Raw genomic sequence first — 19,885 nt, forward strand, 5'->3', positions numbered from 1 at the left:
ATGGTATGAAGATTGCAGAGGTTATTCAGAATGCAGTCCAATGCTACTGTGTTATGTATGATGAGAAAGAAAGAGCTACTACTCATGCATCGGAGAAGGCAATGGCGACCCACTCCAGTACTCTTGCCTGGAGGATCCCATGGGTGGAGGAGCCTGGTAGGCTGCAGTCCATGGGGTCACTGGGAGTTGGACACGACTGAGCGACTTCACTTTCACTTTTCACTTTCATGCATTGGAAGGAAGTGGCAACCCACTCCAGTGTTCTTGCCTGGAGAATCCCAGGGACTGTGGAGCCTGGTCAGCTGCCGTCTCTGGGGTTGCACAGAGTCGAACACGACTGAAGTGACTTAGCAGCAGCAGCAGCAGCAACTCATAACATCACTGGATCACATTTTTCAAGATGGTAGATAGAATTGAATCGCAGGGAACCTGTGCCATCAACATCAGCCATAAGTGAAGTTGCACCTTGCCTGTTGTCTCCTGTTGCTGACGATTCTTAAGCTCTACCATCTCCCATCTCCTCTCTCTCCTCTGTTCAGTAATTCTTCTTGTCTGTTCACTCAGTGCCAGCCCGTGTATGCCAGCGGCACTGAACTACTGTAGTTTTCAAGGTACTATACTGTAAGATTAAATATGTTTAATTTTTTCTTTGGTTTTATGTATTATTTGTGTCAAAAGTACTATAAATCTTTTACAGTACTATATCGCCGATTGTGGTTAGTTGGGTTCCTTAGGCTAAGTCTGTTAGACATAGGAACAAATTGGACTTACAAACAGGCTCTCGGAAGAGAACTTGTCTGCAGTATGTAGGGTACTTACAATAATGAACACCTACTCTGGGAAGTATTTGGGTGAATTGACATGATCTTTTTTAGCGGTAATGATATGAAAATCATCCATTAAGTAGGAAAATGGACTGCAGGCCTGAGGTGTATTCTTCTCCAGTTTTTAGAACTGAAATAATGTTTATTGCCTGAATTAACTGGAAAAATAACTTGAGTTAAAGATTTAGTTGCAAAATGTTCAAAGGTGATATAAATGCCTGTGAGGTTACTCTTTCCCTGATGTGGTCAAGAGATAAGAGAGCATGATCTGGAACTTGAGGGCAATATAATATGAATAGTTGAAAAGACAGTTCTCTAGATAGCAAGAGATGTGGCAATGGGCTTTTTCTTTTTTCCTTTTTTTCCCTTTATACTACAGTGACCTAAAAGTGGTATTGTGAATTCTAATGGAGTGCCTGAGCTCAAATTCCTTTGTGTTTTCTGAATAGTAATAAGGGTGTCCATTCAGCCTCTCTTTTACAGAAGGAACATTTTCTGGGAAAATATATGGGATGTCAGGCCTGTGGGAGGCTGCTGAGTCACATATGATTCACAGATCTGGCTTCAGAAATCTTGAGATTTTTGTATTACAGTACAGGGTGGTCTGTTTCAAAACTGCTTGTTGAAATCCACATTGAGGTGTCTAAATGCAGCATGAGGAACACTAACACAGTATTAATGAAAAAAATTAGAAGCAGCTCTTTCGGAATGTTGATTTTTAATTCATGCTGCTGGCTTCTTTGTGATTCCTTCTTGCTTCATGAAGATGATGAGTTCCATGGACGTGCCATCTTACTGTAGACCTCTGGAGCCAAAGTTTCCTCTTTGCATGAGTGCTTATGAAATGCTTCCTCCCTGTTTCTAAAATGGCTGAATGAGATCAGTTTCTCATCTTCCCTTCTGATTGTAGAATGAGTATTTCAAATGTGGAAGACACAAAGTGAAAGTGAGTATTCATTGCTCAGTTGTGTCTTACTCTTTGCAACCCCAAAGTGTAGCCCACCAGGCTATTCGTCCATGGAATTCTCCAGGCAAGAATACTGGTATAGTTAGGCAGTCCCTTCTCCAGGGGATCATCTCCACCTAGGGACTGAACCCAGGTCTCCCAAATTGCAGGCAGATTCTTGACCGACTGAGCCACCAGGAAAGCCCTGGAAGATACAAAATGAAGTGAAGTCACTCAGTCGTGTCCAACTCTGCAACCCGTGGGCTGTAGCCCACCAAGCTCCTCCGTCCATGGGATTCTGCAGGCAAGGATACTGGAGTAGGTTGCCATTTCCTTCTCCAGGGGATCTTCCCGACCCAGGGATTGAACCCAGGTCTTTAACCTCTGCACCACCAGGGAAGCTCTTACAAACATTAGCATAAATAAGACTTTGAAGAGATTAACCATTGTATTTTAAAGTGTTTATATGTATAGAAATAATTTAAATTCAAGTAACCATCTTGTTCACTGTATGATAAGGGAAAATATGCCTAAGACTTTGATTTTTAAAATTTTTTGTTAATGTGAATTATCTGATAATAAAGATTGATTTTAACTAGAAAATTTTTTTTTAGTTTGTATTTAAATTGGACTTCTAAGCAACTATTCGTACATAAGTCATGTTTTACAGTGGTTTTTTTTTTTTCTTTTCTTTTCTTGGCTTTCATTCATTTTAAAATGTATTTTGGCCTCACTGCACGGCTTATAGGATCTCAGTTCCTTGTGATCCCAGGGGATCACACTGGGGCCACGGCAGTGGCAGTGCCAACTCCTAACCACTGCATCACCAGGGAATTCCATACAATGTTTTTAAAACTTACTAAATGCATGACAAAGAAGCTTCAATTGGATTTCATTATATGAAGTGCAAACTTTTTCCTCTTTGATATTTTTTCTATTTAATTGCCTAGATTTTGACCCATCTTTCCACATATACTCCGTCAAAGGTCATAATCTTACAATGTCGTAATTATGACAAAATTTGGAAAATTAATTATTTGAATAATACATGTTCAAACTTGTGACCAAGGGACTGAAAATGATTTCTTTTCCTGTATTCTTTGACATGTATATAAAATTTTCACCAATGGTTAACAGTCTTTGCAAGGAGTTATTTGATAGTGCCAAAAGTTGTAATTCTTTCACTGTTTCATAAGCATAAATTCATTGTTAAACGCAGTTCGCATTGTTAATTTCACTACGTTAATGGAAGAAAACCTATTTGATTAAAAAAAGTAGTTCAACGTTGTGTTTCTATTGTGCTCAGATCAGGAAGAGCAGCTGGTTGAAATCTCTACCCAAGAAGCAATTTTCTACTTGGAATACTTGTGTGCTCTCAGACCATCAGAGAGGAGTGCCAGGGCAGTGAACATACTACTCAGGCAAAGAGGGTCAAAGAGAATCACATGTCTGTGAGGACAAAAAGGTTGAAAGCAATTAAACTGTAGTGTATTTTCTGAGCTGGGAAGATATGTACTATTTCATATTTGAATTTTATTTTTCTAGAATCCTGTGCTTAAATATTCAGGAATAAAAGTGTTACCAATGGGCTACTTTTAAAATGTTCCTTCTGATGGTCTTCAGAAAGAAAGTTATTGTTTTTCTAATTTGTGCATTAATAAATAAATCTGCATGAAAATCTTTTTGATTGATAAATTAACTTTGTCCTGGAATAGCTGTCAGACAAATAACACTATGGGCTGTCATAGTGGAGCCCATACAAGTGGAGCATCATACAAGTTGGTCTGGGCCCAGACTTTTGTATTCTTGCATTTGTTTGCGATCTGAACTTGCAGTGTGAACACAATGAAGGCCAGCTGAGAGAGTCTTGTTTTCCATTCATAGTTGAAGGATGTAATGTTGCTTCTAGAATATTTTATATTTAAAAACACATCAGGGTTGACTCCACATCTGACCTGCTGCTCCATGTCAAATCTTTGTGTGTGTTGTGTATAATACGAGAGTCTGGCTATGTACCTAAATGCTGAGGAGCCATGATATTATGTTAATGAAAGCAGCAAAATTCATGGTTTTATAAATATAACAACTAATGCTGTTTATTTGATAATATGGATAAAACTTAATCTGAGGAAAAATTGTTACATAAATAGTCACACATTTCTTTTTAGGAAGATGCCTGGGTTTTCTCAGTTATGGTTTTTAAATTGTTATTTTCTAAATATAACTAATTCTTTTCTTACTGTGTAACAATAAAACTTTGGTAATTGTTATTTCCTCTATTTATATCAATGAAATACACTTAGAACCTAGGCCTATGAAAGTCTATAAAAGTGAAAACATAAGAGTTTTGTAAGTTAGGATGAGAAGAAAATTAGAGAGTGCTGTCTGGTGAGATAAGAGATGAGAACAAGCCACGTTTCAAATGACATCGATTAGCATTTATTAAGATGGTAGCCTATTGGCTTCTAAGGGTAAATTGCTCAGCTCCGTCACTTACTAATTCTGTGACCATGGACAAGTAATATAACCTCTCTGTGCTTCAGTTTCCTTATCTGTAAAGTGTGATTTGTAATAGCATCTGTCTCATAGAACTTTTGTGAGAATTAAAGAGTTTATTCACATAATGTGTGTAGAACAGCTGTTGGCACATAGGTGTGTGATAGATGCTGTCTGTTGTCTGCGGAGCATTTACTGTCTGTTCAGAAATGTGCTAGATATTCTCTGAATACAGAACGAGAAGCTGACCCATCCACTCAGGGAAATCAAGCATTGTTGGGGAAAAATCATACTAACGAAAGACAATATGTCAGTGTGTATGATGTTTTGTAGGACAGGCTATGTCTATTTTTAGGAACTTAGAAAGTTTCTGAGGGGTTGAGGACTTGCCCAGAAGAAGGAACTGAAGTATCGACTTGAAAAATGATTTTCAGGCACTGAAGAGACTTAAGAGAGGTCGTTTGAGGCTAGTGGAAAATGTGATTAAATAACATGACAAAACTGACATGTTTGTGAAACTCTTAAACTGGCCGCACTTCAGATACCGATCTATGAAGGGAAGTAGATGGGCTGTTTAAGTCAGAATCCGAACATAATAAATATTTAAGGATTTTTCAGTATTGGAAATATTGTGGATGTGCAGTAAATAATTCAGAGAAGAAAGGAAATGAAGATAATTTGATTATGACATTAAATAATCTTTACATGCTTGAATTAGGGTAAAGTAAAATTTGTGAACTATCTGCAATCCCTAAGAAAAAATATAGATAAACAATGAAAGAGAAGATCCTCAAGAAAGTGACTGGAGGTTTTATGATGTGCAATTAGAAATTCAGCTCATTTGGTTCATAGAAACACCAGCAGATTGTGTGGCCATTTGGGACACCTCCCTTGGCACCAGGCTGGAGGGACAATGCTGCAGGTTGTAAATAGGGGTGATGTGGAAGCATAAAAAACAAAGCTCTTCAGGCCTCCAGGGAGCAAATCCCTTGTATGAGAACCCTCTCTCCTCTAGCTAATCCAGGGAACTACACTAACAACCCTGAAGTGTATTGCTTATTTGTTGTCTTGGAAGCTGGCAGCACATTGCTGCAGCTGAGGCAAAAATATTAGCTAAATAAAGAAACAATGAAAATGCTGGGATAAAACAAAAATCAATCCAAGGTGGTGGGAAAGGTAGATCTCATGAAGAAACTTTGGTCTTTGAGAATTATGAGTATGTATATTTGTATTATATATGTAGAGGATATATATTACATATAGTAGTATGTATAGTATATATATTTGTATATATTTGTATTATGAGTGTGTATGAGTATATATATTTGTAAAGCAGATTAAACAGACAGACACGACAGCGAAAAGCAAACAGACAATGAAGGCAGAGGAACACAACAGCATAAGAATCTGTTTTTAGTGGGAAAACCTTTTTGCTTCTATTCTCAAGTACTTTAGTTTTCCACCCTGATTAGCATGATCACATCCTTCTCTGCATTTCTTTCAGGATTGACTCCAGACAAAAATGAAATAGTAAGACATTTCACAAGTCTAAACAGCTTTCTAAAAACAGAGCAGCAGTGTTATTGAAAATGGTTTAAATAGAGGATAATTTCAGGAACTAAGGTTCCTGTCATGACATGCATCTCACAAGCAATTTTATGTTTAATGTAGATACCAAGTGTTCCTTTCACACACACATACACACATAGTATTTCATAATACAGTTATCCATGTTATAAGAAATGCATATTTAATAAAATAGTATGAGTAGGCTATTTAAATCTTTGGCTTACTTATGTTATTTTTTATCCAACTATGAGAACACTGTGGGTGTTTTATTATATAACAAAACTGGGAGAAGTTTGGCATTGGTGGGATATTTATAGCAAGTGGAACAGTTTTGAAATATATGGTCTTATTATTTCAAATTTATGAATAAGCTATATATCAACACAATTGAAATGGTCAGTTTATTAGACCTTGTGATATTTTTTTGTTTTCCCAGGCCCACAGGGCAGAATTGTTTCTGATTTCCTTGGGTTAAAAATAAAATTATTTCTTAAAAATATTAGCGTAGGCTGAGAATTGCCTTAGGACAAGGACCCCAGGGAGCATGGGCTTCTCACTCTCCTCTTCCTCTTCTTCCTCTCAATCTCATACTGTACCAGCCCTCTTCTGTTTGCATTTATTTTCTGTATATCTCCAATAACTTAAAAAGATTTTTAAAGATTAATTTTTATTGGGAGTATAGTTGATTTATAATGCTGTTTTAGTTTTTGCTGTACAACAAAGTGAATCACTATACATATACATGTATCCACTTCTTTAACGATTCTTTTCCCACATAGATCATACAGAGTACTGAGCAGAGTTCCTGTGCTATTCAGGAGGTTCTTTTGTAGAAACCAAACTTCTGGTTACCAAGGGGGAAGTGGGGGTTGGGAAGGGGGATAAAGTGGGACATTGAGATTGACATATACACATCAATATCTTCCTTTTTTACTCTTGTCTCTATAATTACTAGTGGGATAATTCAAGATGGATGTAGGGAAAAGATGTCTGTTTCAATACTCTATTACTAATAGCAGGAAGTTCGCACTTTTTTTTAACTGAGGACTTACTATGTGAGAGTAGGAAGGAAGACAGTCAGCCTCTGTAGGACCTGTTACAACTTTTCTTAGCTATCAGTTTGGCTGTATTATTCCAACCAGTAAAAAGGCAAATTCTCTCTGTAACATTTAAAGCAATTAAATAGATAACTATACAAACTTGACACTTTGTACTCAACTGCTACACTTTACAATAGATGGAGCAGGGTGTAATTTGTGCTGTTCTGAATTTGATGTTTCTCAAATGCATGCAAAATGAAATGAATTACCATCTCTTTCTTTTTTTTTTAAATAAAATTTCCTGAACTATGCAATACTCTTTTGAAAGCCATCTGACAGGCAAATGTCATCTCAAAAGGAACAATATTAATTGCATGACTAGTATTTTTTTTCTCAAATTTAGTGAAAACTTGACTATATTATTTGCCTTCAGAATTTGTGCTGTTTGTGTACAATAAAGTGAAGTAGAGGATATAAAAGATTATCTCAACTATTCAATAAAATATTTGCCTCAATTTTTAGCAATCTCTCCAGATTACACTGGATCTGCAGACATCATAAAACAATTGGAAGCATATACTGGTATTTGATTTTGTAATGAGTTATTGTAGAGTTAGAGAAGGATTACAAGACTTAATTTTTTTCTGGTGAAATTTAATATCCAGTTGGAAGATTTAGAATTATAATATAAGGTATATGCATGCTAGAGATTAAAAAAATATTTAAACTGTTAAGTCATATTTTATAATTCTTCTACTTGTTGAAAAGTGTGTGCTTTTTATAGAAACATGGATTCAGCAGATTATGTTTTTCTCATGTGAATTTTGGAGAGAAGAGGGAATTTAGAAAATAAATCACTTACTCTGTATGCATTAAGTAAAGATAATTGTACATTTTAAAAAACATTACGATTATATTTCAATACACTTTTCTATTTATTCAATAAATATATGTGTGCCTGCTATATGCAAGGCAGTATAATATTGATTGAGTGACAAGTGAGAATAAAAGTATATCTAATCATGAGAGTCTACAGCAAAAAGAAGCACAAAGCATATTTTTAGTTTGGGAGTTTGTGAACGGTGATCTTAAAGTATTTGTGAAATTTATTCACAATGATGGTAGAGGCTTAATTTCAGGGAGAAGTCATAGAGGAAAAGCAGAATGTGAAAAAGGACAGTCTACACACATGGAAATATGGGAGGTTGGTGGAAGTAAATGGCTTAGAAAAGTAGAAGCTAGAAGGCTGAACAGTTAAATTTCGAATTTCTCTAAACTTTGTTTTCTCATCAATGAAACGTGAGCACTGTTTTTCTGATGACCAAGAGAGAATGTTAAATACTTAGGCAAGAATTTTGGCAGAAAATAAGATCTCAGTGCATTTAGCTATCAAGTGTGGGTTGGAAAAACACTGAGATACAAAGGATTGATTGAAGAAGGGATATGATGATGAAATTGATGGCAGGGACATGGATGACTGAGAATATGGTTGGCCAACAAGTAGAAGGAACAGGGGAAGATTAGTGCTATTGGGAGGAAAGATTTTGAGTTCAGTTTTATAGATTTTGGGGGAAAAATGGTGGAAAATCAAAAGGGTGTAATCTGGCAAATAGTTAAGACAGAATTGGAGCTCAAATTACATATGTAAAGGTGGTAATTGAAGTCATGAGATTTTGACTTTTTAGGGTTGTAGAAGCTTGAAAAAGAGGGTTTCAAAAAACATTGGAAAATTGGGATACAGGGGTAGCAGAGAGATAGGAAGTAGTTGTGTTCCATTCTGTGGTTGACTGCATACCCAGTCTCTGGAACTTCTCACTGTTTTCCTCTATGAATATCATGCATTCTCACTCTCCTGCTTAGATCATGCTCTAGTCCTATCCTTGTTACCTTGAAGCCTCTGTTAAACCATTATTAACACTTGACGCCATGGTTACATTTCTAATAAGCAGAGTAAGTGTGTTCCTGACATCACAATTTGAAAAATCCCATGCGTTTTCTCATGGAAACACTATACCTATTAGTCAAGTTCTGTTGTATCTATATAACCAGATCTACATTGATTTAACTTTTTTTGAACTGCTCAGATATTGTAATATGTATTTATTTCTAAGAGAAAGATGTTCAAGCAAACTATTAAGCTTCCTGGGAGCAATATGTTTTATTTCAGTAATTTTAAGAATTTTTTCTTTTAGAAATTATATGTTGTTTCAGGTGACTTAAAGTGAGATATGTGTTCAGGCCACTTTCTTTGTTTAGTCTTTCAACATATTATTTTGTGAGATTATTAGTCTAAAAATGTCCCAAATGATGAGAAATTTGAAATTTGGTAATGTAGTATTTTTACATTTTCCCAGAAATTCTGTAATAGTATTTTTGGTTCCATGAGAAAAGTATTTAAAAAAATAAGCATTGTATATGAATATAATACTGTAACATTTTATTTTATTTTATTTTTTTGTAACATTTTAATGACTATTTTTGGTGGTCTTTGTTACTTAGAATTAGTAGAGATCTTAAAATTTCAGGTCCTTCAATTTACTTTTCCTAATCCTTTATTCCCCCATCTGCTGGTATCTGCTGCATAGTCATCTGAATGCCTTTTTTTCTCCCATCTTACCCTTTTTAGCTTAGTACTGGTAGACAAAGTCAGCTAAGCTGATTAGTACTGCTAAAAACTGATGAACTCCAGTGTAGGACTGGTCCTTACTCTCCAGCTATTGTTCTTTTTAAACCTGCAACTTTTAAACTACCCTACCTTAAAACCTCCTGCCTCTCTCTGAACAGAGGACTGTGTCTCTGTTTCTGTTATTAAAAAGAAAAAAATAGAACTTGTCTCCAGTTTTTTTTTTTTTTCCCCTAGTTATTACAGTTATTTCCATTTACTTAAAACCTTTTACATTTTCCCTTCAGTCTCCATGGAAGAAGTAACCCGCCTTCTAGCCATGGATTAAGTTTCTCCTGTGTTCTGCTTATCTCTTCACTCATCCGCCGTCTCATCATGTTTGGAATATAGGGGGTGAGCAAGAAAAAGCTGAATGAATTTGGAGTCTTTTGAAACCTTGCCTTGTCAGTAAGTTACATGTTCTCTCCTGAAATCTCTCTCTGATGTCTCCTTTTCTCCTTGCCTTCTCCTGTATGAAACCATGTCTTTGTCTCTTGTGGCAATCTAGTGTTTAAGGCTCTGTGTCCCAATGCAGGAGACATTGGTTCGATCCTTGGTCAGTGAACTGAGATCTCACATGCAGTGTGGCATGGCTGAAAAACAAACAAAAAGGAGCACTAAACTACTTGTTCTCCATTTATTCCTAGGTTCCACAGTGTTCTCTCACTCTCCTCACATTTAAGATTGATAAATTTCTCTCTTCTTATTTGGTAACTCTCTTTGGAAAGTCTCCCCTTCCCTGACTTTTTTTGATACCATTCTTCTTGGATTCCCTTCTCTCTTGCCACTACTTAGATTGCTGTGTCTCCTCTTTTAGTGTTATTTACAGAGTTCTAGCTACCGTCTGTTTTCTTCCCCCTCTAAACTTCTCCTATGGGAATCATGCATTAGTTTACCTTTGTCCTTTGTAACAACCAGATCTTTCAATTCTACAGAAACTTCTGAGAGCTTCAAATCTATGTATATTCAGTTGCTACTGAGTTTCCATACGTCAATCTCAAAAATGTCTCTACCTCAACTGATAGCAAAAAATCTCATCAATATTCCTCTAACTTGTTCTTCCTCTTGTACTATCATTGTCTAGCTGAGAAATTCCACGAGTCATCTGCATTCACTATTTAAATCAAGTAAGACTTGAAATCCTGTTGGCCATCCTTCAGGAATTTGTTGAGCTGGTTTCTTCTACTTTCTCTCTCTCTATTTTTGGACACTCCTATGGCATGGCATGGCTTGGCATGTAGGATCTTAGTTCTCTGACCAGGGGTTGAGCCTGTGCCCCTGCAGTGGAAGTACAGTGTCCCTAACTACTGGACCAGGAAAGCCCCTGCTTGGTCTTCGTTTTGTTTCCCTGTCTACTCTCGCTGATACTGGGCTGTTTTGAATACTACTCATTTCTTATGTCTGTCTTGACCTTCCCTCCTCACTTTTTGTTTTCTCTTTGAGCTACCATCCACTCGGCTATCACAGGAATTATAAAATAATGTCATTATATACTTAATTGATCTTGTTACTTGCTAACTTCACATTTCTATCATCTCTCCTTTATTTTGAGGATACAGTTTAAATGCTTAAGAATGTAATTTAAGACCCTGGGTCTGGCAACTATTTGCTTGAATTTCTTCCCGACCATTCCTGCCTGCTTTCTATAATTTGTTGAGCCAGCCTTGGACTCTGGCTATACAGGCTACTTGTGGTTGCTGACTAGGCCATGGTTTACATTCCCTCTGCCTTTGTTATTACTTCCTTCCCTTCTCTATTTTGTCAAATTCCACTTGTATTTCATATCTTAATTTAAGTAGCTAGTGCAGAAAGCCTCCTCTATCCAGCCTCCCACACAACTGTCTGGTAAACTTTAAGGGACTCTCATGTGGTACTGATGGGATTGAGTATATGCTACCCCAAAATATGGTTACATGGCCTATTGAGTATTTTAAGCTGAAGGTCTTTGGGAAGTGGTATGTTTGGGAAGGACCTCCTGACCTTCCTCTCTGGTGAACGTTGTCTTCCCTGTACTCAGAAGAAAAAGGCATCCTTATCTTTTAAGACATGGGGCAGCAATAGAAATGTGTTGTTTTCCCCAGTTTACTATACTTAGCTGATATTCTTTGTCCCAGCGTATCTTTTTTTTAAATTAATTTTTTGCCACACTGCTATGTAGAATCTTAGCTTCCCACATGGCATATCATTGAACCTGGGCCCTAGGCAATGAAAGCGCAGAATCTTACATATTAGACTGCCAGGGAAATCCGTATCATATCTTTCTGCTTTTCATCAAATCTAGCATAAAGATATTATGCATAACCATTTTTTGATTAGGCTTAACTAATTTTTGAGGTGATCTTCCTTTCCTTTTAAAGGTTCTTGTGTCATATAAAACTTAAATTAGATAAATTTGTATGCATTTCACTTATTACTCTGTCTTTTGTTACAAGGTTCTCAGCCAGGAATATAGAAAGGTAGAAGAAAAAGATACTTTTTCCTCCCCTATATCACCTTATTCTTTTTCTCTTCTGCCTCTTTCCTGTCAGACTCAGTTTAAAGCTCAACCAGATAGTAAGACATGTATCTTTCATTTCTACCCCTCCAGGTTTCAGCATCTTTTCCAGCAGTGCTGTGTTATATGGGCAGACAGAGAAGAAACAACACATTCTTCCTCATGGAGTGTTATGTTAGTTTCTTATCATCTTAAAAGGCTATGTCTTCTGTAACTTTCTCTATGGAGACGTTTAATAGTGCTTAGTGATTATACAGTGATCAGCAGCAGCAGCAGCAGCAGCAGCAGTGATTATACAAGGCTTCCCTGATAGCTCAGTTGGTAAAGAATCTGCCTGCAAAGCAGGAGACCCCAGTTTGATTTTTGGGTTGGGAAGATCTGCTGGAGAAGGGGTAGTCTACCCACTCCAGTATTCTTGGGCTTCCCTTTTGGCTCAGCTGGTAAAGAATCCACCTGAAATTGCAGAGACCTGGTGATTATACATATGTGCTTGACAATTTACCTGAAAAGACAAAGACTGATGGAGAATTTGCCCATGTGAATATTTTCCCTTGTGATCAATGAAATCTTCGCTTATATCCTAGCCATTACTATTTTCTCATTCCAGGTTTGAAAAGCAAAGTGCCTATACATTTTAGAAAAGCCAGGTAACACCGTATGTCTATAAAAAATAATCTTTGCTCCTATAAAATGTTCTTGACAGCTTGTCAGTGGGACAGAGAAGACTGGACGGGCCCTGAATTACTTTTCAGCCAAAACGGGCTCAGCCCAGTGAACACTGGCAGTGACAGCAGACTCAGGTGTCAAGGTAGAAAGCACGTTTTGGATCAGTTTAGCATAGGTCAGAATTCTAGAGTTAAGTTTTTTACATATATAGTCTTTGTCTCTCAGTTTCCCAGCCGAAGACTTGTGTAACACTTCTTCCTATTTTTTTCCTTTTTTCGCTGGGAACACTATTTGTCAAAGTTGGGAATTATATTTGAGGAGAGGTGATTCATTTTCTCTGGGTTTTAGGATTTGTTCAGTAATTGCTTGGAGAAATGAAATAGTTTCTCTGAATTTAGAGGATGATATCTATGTTTTTTTCTCTTACCCATCCGTTACTGTAATTTTTTGTTCTTGATGTAAAAGTGGATGACATTTATACTTACTTAATAGAGTAGTAAGAATTACTAGCATTTATAATGTTTTTCAAATAAATGCACCAGCTTGTAAGTAGTACAAAGTATAATGTTATTCTAATAATGTGGTGTGCATCACTTATTTTAATGGTACTATAAATTTTTCTTAATTTTACACCCTTTTTCCATTTATTTCTTGTTTCTTGATAATCATTTTTAAAATCATACTCATACAGCATAATTCAATAAATATTCTTTCTTATTTTCATTTGTGTGAAAAGTACCCGTTGTTTTCATGTGTTTCATTTACCACCTATTTTGTTTCACATGTAAATCAAGCCTCTGTGTTTTCTTCTAAGGCATTCCATCCTTTTTCATGATTGATTTTCAATTTTCCTTGTTCTTCTTTAGTTAATCAGCTCGTTATTCTTTTATATGTTCTCCTGTGTATACCTAATTTAAATCCCTTTCCCATGTAGAAGTTAGACTTCTACATTTAAGTTTTAATACTGTTCCATTCAAAATTAGCAGAAAAAAGTTGATGACCTTGTAGTTCTGTCAAAATTTTTGTCTAAGGAGAAGACATGCATGCTAAGTTAAATTCCGGTGATTCCCACTTGTGAAATACAAAGTTTATTTTCAAAACAGCACTTTTCTACTCCATTCTAGGAGAAGTGGAAACTAGGGCAGTGAAACCAGTGAACAGGGCTGGGCTTTGAAATAATGAGAACCAGTTCCCTTGATAGAGGCGGTGTAGCCACCTACCATTTCAGATTCAAATTGTTGGTCAGTCAGAGTAAGACAGTGGTTCAGTGTTACTCTTCATCACTCTATTTCCTAAGTGAAAATGTGCATAAGTGCCTTTTAGATACTAATCATGTATAATGTGATTTTCCTCAGGGGAAATTTTTCTGAAATGTTTGAGAGCCACTCACAAACTTCTGGAGAATAGGGAGAGGGACCAGGATTATTGTTCCTCCACAAAGTCAATCCACTGATGAGCTCATTCTCTAGCATTTTAAAGAATCCGTACATTTAGAGTTTCCTGGTAGAATCAGCAGAGATGACATCTGCTCTTAGACATTTTCAAAGCCATGCCCCTTGTCATTCCATTGAGAAGGCTAGTAGTCAGGAGGGGGCAGGCTCAGTTTGGTGTGAATGCTGACTGGACAGAGTCAGTGCTACTGTGGGCAGACCGGCTTCAGTTCTTGGATTAGTTTACTGGAAGAGTTACCTTTAAAAATTTTTTAAAAAATTGACATATAGTTGATTTACAGTGTTGTGGTAATTTCTGGTGTATAGCAAAGTGACTCATTTATACGTGTGTGTGTGTGTGTGTATGTATATAAAAATATATGAAAAGTGAAAGTTGCCCAGTCATGTCCAACTCTTTGTGACCCCATGGGCTACACAGTCCATGGAATCCTCCAGGCCAGAATACAAGAATACTAGAGTGGGTAGCTAGTCCCTTCTCCAGGGGATCTTCCCAAGCCAGGGATTGGACCCTGGTCTCCCACATTGCAGGCAGATTCTTTACCAGCTAAGCCACCAGGGAAACACACACACACACACACACACACACACACACACACGTATATTCTTTTTTATATTCTTTCCTTTTGATTTATCGCAGGATGTTGAATATAGTTCCTTGTGCTTTATAGTAGAATCTTGTTGTTTATCTGTTCTATAGATACTGGTTTACATCTGCCAATCCAAAACATCCAATACTTCCCTCTCCCACCCCACTTTCTCCTTCACAACCACAAGTCTATTCTCTATGTCTGTGAGTCTGTTTCTATTTCATAAATAAATTCGTTTGAAAGTTTATGTTCACTCTAAGATGAACATATCTAAGAGTTAACATTTTAAATGTATGAATTATTTGCTACTGCAGTATAATGAAACTGGATCACACTGTCAAAAGAAAAAGGAAAGAAAACACTGTCAGTCAAAAAAAAAAAATGGAGGGAATACATTTAGTGCCAATGAAATCCAAAGAATAGAAGAGATAAGCAACATACACATGCCATATATATAGAGAAAGAAAAATTAAAATTAAAATACTGGTAAATCATTACTTCCTATTTTTTTATTAGTGTTTTATTTCTATTTGAATGGACAGAAAGATTACATACTTTTTGCAACATGAGCATGAATAAGTAAAATATATGAAGGGATTGCAAATTAATTTATTAGAATGGGGAAAATTGTGTGGTATTTGGTAATCTCTAGTAGTGGGAAAAATACGACCATCAGTTTAGAATTTTTCTAAGATCTCTAGACATCCATACCTCCTATTTTAAGATCTCTGTTACATTAATCTAAAGTATGTACAATTATCCCTCAAACAACATGGGTTTAAACTTTGTGGGTCTACTTATAGTAGATTGATTTTCAGTAAATGCACAGTACTACATGATCCATCATTAGCTGAATCTGTGGATGTCAACCCATGAATCTGGAGGGATGACTGTAGGTCATTTGTGGATGTTCAACTGCTGAGGGCTTGGTACTTTTAACCCCCAACATTGTTCAAGGCTCAACTCTACATGGAAAGGATTTGAACTGGATCCTTCAGCCATGATTTTAATCCTCAAAACCATTTCTTTAGAACTTAAGTCTTGATCCAGTCATTCCAAATCTAAGTCTAGCTAAGGACTAAACTTTTAAGCTTTATGTACTAAGATATTTGTTGCAGTGAAATTTTTAGTGGTTAAAGCTGAAGACATTCTAGCTATATATTTATTTATTTTTTCTAAAAGGGAGTGTGGTCAAGTGTATTAAGTGATTTAGAGATAATGAAATATTAGGTGGCCATTAAAATGCAGTATTTGTAAAATACTTGTAATAACATGGAAGAGTATCACGTGACTGATGTCAAAGACATGAATTTTACATAATATGTGCTCAAGTATACAAAATGCTTTTAAAAGACTAGGAGGGGAGTGCATCAAAATGTTAAGAGCTACCTTTGGGCATTGGAGTTATAAGAAATTTTGAAATATTTATTATTTTCTTGAATTTTTCAAATACTCATTTATCACACTCTTAGTATTCTATTAAGAAGACTTGGGCTTCCTTGGTAGCTCAGCTGGTAAAGGATCCACCTGTAATTCAGGAGATGCCAGTTCAATTCTTAGGTCAGGAAGATCCCATGGAGAAGGAATAGGCTACCCATGCCAGTATTCTTAAACTTCCCTGATGGCTCAGATGGTAAAGAATCCACCTGCAATGGGGGATACTTGGGTTTGATCCCTGGGTTGGGAATATCCCCTGGAGAAGGGGATAGCTACCCACTGCAGTATTCTTTACTGGAGAATTCCATGGCCAGAGGAGCCTGGAGGGCTACAGTCCATGGAGTTGCAAGAGTCAGGCATGACTGACTGTTCAGTTCAGTCACTCAGTTGTGTCCGACTCTTTGTGACCCCATGAATTGCAGCACGCCAGGCCTCCCTGTCTATCACCAACTCCCGGAGTTCACTCAGACTCATGTCCATCGAGTCAGTGATGCCATCAAGCCATCTCATCCTCTGTTGTCCCCTTCTCCTCCTGCCCCCAATCCCTCCCAGCATCAGAGTCTTTTACAATGAGTCAACTCTTCGCATGAGGTGGCCAAAGTACTGGAGTTTCAGCTTTAGCATCATTCCTTCCAAGGAAATCCCAGGGCTGATCTCCTTCAGAATGGATTGGTTGGATCTCCCTGCAGTCCAAGGGACTCTCAAGAGTCTTCTCCAACACCACAGTTCAAAAGCATCAATTCTTAGGTGCTCAGCCTTCTTCACAGTCCAACTCTCACATCCATACATGACCACTGGAAAAACCATAGCCTTGACTAGACGGACCTTTGTTGGCAAAGTAATGTCTCTGCTTTTGAATATGCTATCTAGGTTGGTCATAACTTTCCTTCCAAGGAGTAAGCATCTTTTAATTTCATGGCTGCAGTCACCATCTGCAGTGATTTTGGAGCCCAAAAAATAAAGTCTGACACTGTTTCCACTGTTTCACCACCTATTTCCCATGATGTGATGGGACCAGATGCCATGATCTTCGTTTTCTGAATGCTGAGCTTTAAGCCAACTTTTTCACTCTCCTCTTTCACTTTCATCAAGAGGCTTTTGAGTTCCTCTTCACTTTCTGCCATAAGGGTGGTATCATCTGCATATCTGAGGTTATTGATATTTCTCTTGGCAATCTTGATTCCAGCTTGTGCTTCTTCCAGCTCAGTGTTTCTCATGATGTACTCTGCATATAAGCTAAATAATCAGGGTGACAATATACAGCCTTGACGTGCTCCTTTTCCTATTTGGAACCAGTCTGTTGTTCCATGTCCAGTTCTAACTGTTGCTTCCTGACCTGCATACAGATTTCTCAAGAGGCAGGTTATGTGGTCTGGTATTCCCATCTCTTTCAGAATTTTCCACAGTTTGTTGTGATCCACACAATCAAAGGCTTTGGCATAGTCAGTAAAGCAGAAATAGATGTTTTTCTGGAACTCTCTTGCTTTTTCCATGATCCAGCAGATGTTGGCAATTTGATCTCTGGTTCCTGTGCCTTTTCTAAAACCAGCTTGAACATCAGGAAGTTCATGGTTCACGTATTGCTGAAGCCTGGCTTGGAGAATTTTGAGCATTACTTTAGTAGTGTGTGAGATGAATGCAATTGTGACTGACTGTTATTTCACTTTAAGAAGACTTGTAAACCAAAAGGTAGAGTTTAGTTTAGAATATTCCATTTATTAACTTATTTTAATGGAATTTTCATGAAAATTAAACATATATTTATAATTTCTGTCTGTTTGAGCTGTTGATGTTTTAGCATCCTAAGAGGTTGGCCCTTAAAGTTTCATTGGTCTTATAACTTAAAAGTGGGCTAGGGAGGTGTAGGCATAGTAGGACCTAGGAGGGAGGAGAAATATTTAAAGGTAATTTAAGAATTATCTGTGGATAATCTGTACACATCAAATGTCAGTTTATGACCTTACTTTGCCAGAGATTTGATAGAACATTCTTTCCTCTGATTTCCGCAGTATCAAGTCATGGGTGGATAAGATGCAAGAAGACCTCGTCACCCTGGCAAAAACAGCAAGTGGAGTCAATCAGCTTGTCGATGTGAGTAAAGTTCCTCCAAACTTACAAATCATTTCTTTAATTTGAGTGCAATTTTTCTAAGAAACTTTATTTCTATGTTTTAAATAGTACATACTTTTTCATGGGAATATGATAGTGAAATTCTGAGAGAAACTCCTGGTATTACTATTTATTACCATCCCTAATAGTTAGCGAGATGTTTATATACAACCCTCACTTAACATGAGTTCACATGATATATATTCATTCCTGCAATTCAAGTCAGGATATCCTGTTTCCTCCATCCTTCAGAGCATATTGGAATCTCACCTGTAGTGGTTACTTTGAGGCTTGCGATGGATTCTTTTGAATATCCTCAGTGGGAACATATCTTCATTCTTTGAGCGTAGATTTTATTTTCAAAAGTGGTTTCCAGTGTTTACAGCCATGCCTGAAGATATGAGCGAATCACTGAGATGGGTAGTACAGACTTTTGTGCAAGAGAAACAGACACTTTTGTAAAAGATAGTTTTTCTTATGATTATGAAATGGCTATGAATGTCACTCTAAAGTGATATTTGAAAATGATAGCAACATATGAATACTTGTGTGGCATCTTAAATAGATCATGTTCCTTGGGTAAGAGCATATGCATATAGAAGTTCTATAAGATTTATTAAAAAGTAAATGTCATTTCTTTGGAGTCTCACTACTTCCATTTTAATGTAAGTAATCTAACAATTTGGAAATATCTCATCTGTGTTCCTAGTGATGCAGTGAGGTCTTTTGTTTTCCAAAAAAAGTGGTGGGGTCAATGAGGTGAAATGGTATAAAAGTGGTTTCATGTATGATATATGAGTATTTTCTTTATATGTGAATATTCCTTTCTGGGGCAAACTAGAATGAATGGTTGGTTACCTTGTGAATTACTAGGAATTCATAAGGAAAACATGCTAAGCATATACTTCAATATATTATTCCAGAATCTCTTTGTAAAACAAATGTAGTTTTCAAACTGAATATGTTGAGTAAACTTAAATATCTGTGAGATGACATAGGAATATGCTTTGAAATGAAAAGTGTTCTTTGTTAATAACAATGATCACACTTAATTCTAATGAATACTTATTGGACACATACTATGTCCCAGGCACTGTGCAGGCTACTAATGGTTTATGGAGACACAGTTCCTCTCCTCAGAGAACTTACAACCTAATAATCCAAAATCTCCATTTTTGAAGGTGCAAAGATGCCTGAAAACTATTGTAAGCTGATGTTTGGGAACTGCAGTGATTCTCTGTGGGAGAAAAAACTGAAATATGAAAATGTGGAGGGTAATAAGTAAGCCTCTATGAAAGTCATGGTGTTACTGGAATAAGAAAAAATAAATGAGAATTGACAGACTGAAATTAAAAATAAGCTGCTCTTGGGAGCTCTCCTTCACTCCTGCAGTGTTTCTCCAGCCTCAAAAACCAGCTTCTTGGCTGACCTCTTTTTCACTTCTGGTGTTAATATGTGGACCCTCTTTCACCAAATCTGCAGTTTTTAATGAATCCATAAGGGAAAAAATAAGTGTCGTCTCATTTCCATTATGCTCTATGAGGTGTGGGTTACTAAGAAGAATGTGAATACTGATGAATGAGGAAATGGCCTTGTCTGAATTA

The 19,885-nt window shown here is 36.8% G+C and overlaps 1 protein-coding gene across 1 annotated transcript in view; it reads left to right on the forward strand.

Annotated features, from left to right (window-relative positions):
• The window catches only part of CACNA2D1 (calcium voltage-gated channel auxiliary subunit alpha2delta 1), a 532,663-nt gene that overhangs the window by 94,402 nt on the left and 418,376 nt on the right, over positions 1-19,885 (forward strand). The window contains exon 2 of the mRNA XM_052638827.1: positions 18,182-18,263. Coding sequence (XP_052494787.1) covers positions 18,182-18,263 — 82 coding nt within the window. The remainder of the gene's footprint in view (positions 1-18,181; positions 18,264-19,885) is intronic.

Source organism: Budorcas taxicolor, chromosome 4 (genome assembly GCF_023091745.1).
Source record: "Budorcas taxicolor isolate Tak-1 chromosome 4, Takin1.1, whole genome shotgun sequence".
In the NCBI taxonomy this organism is placed as follows: Eukaryota; Metazoa; Chordata; class Mammalia; order Artiodactyla; family Bovidae; genus Budorcas; species Budorcas taxicolor.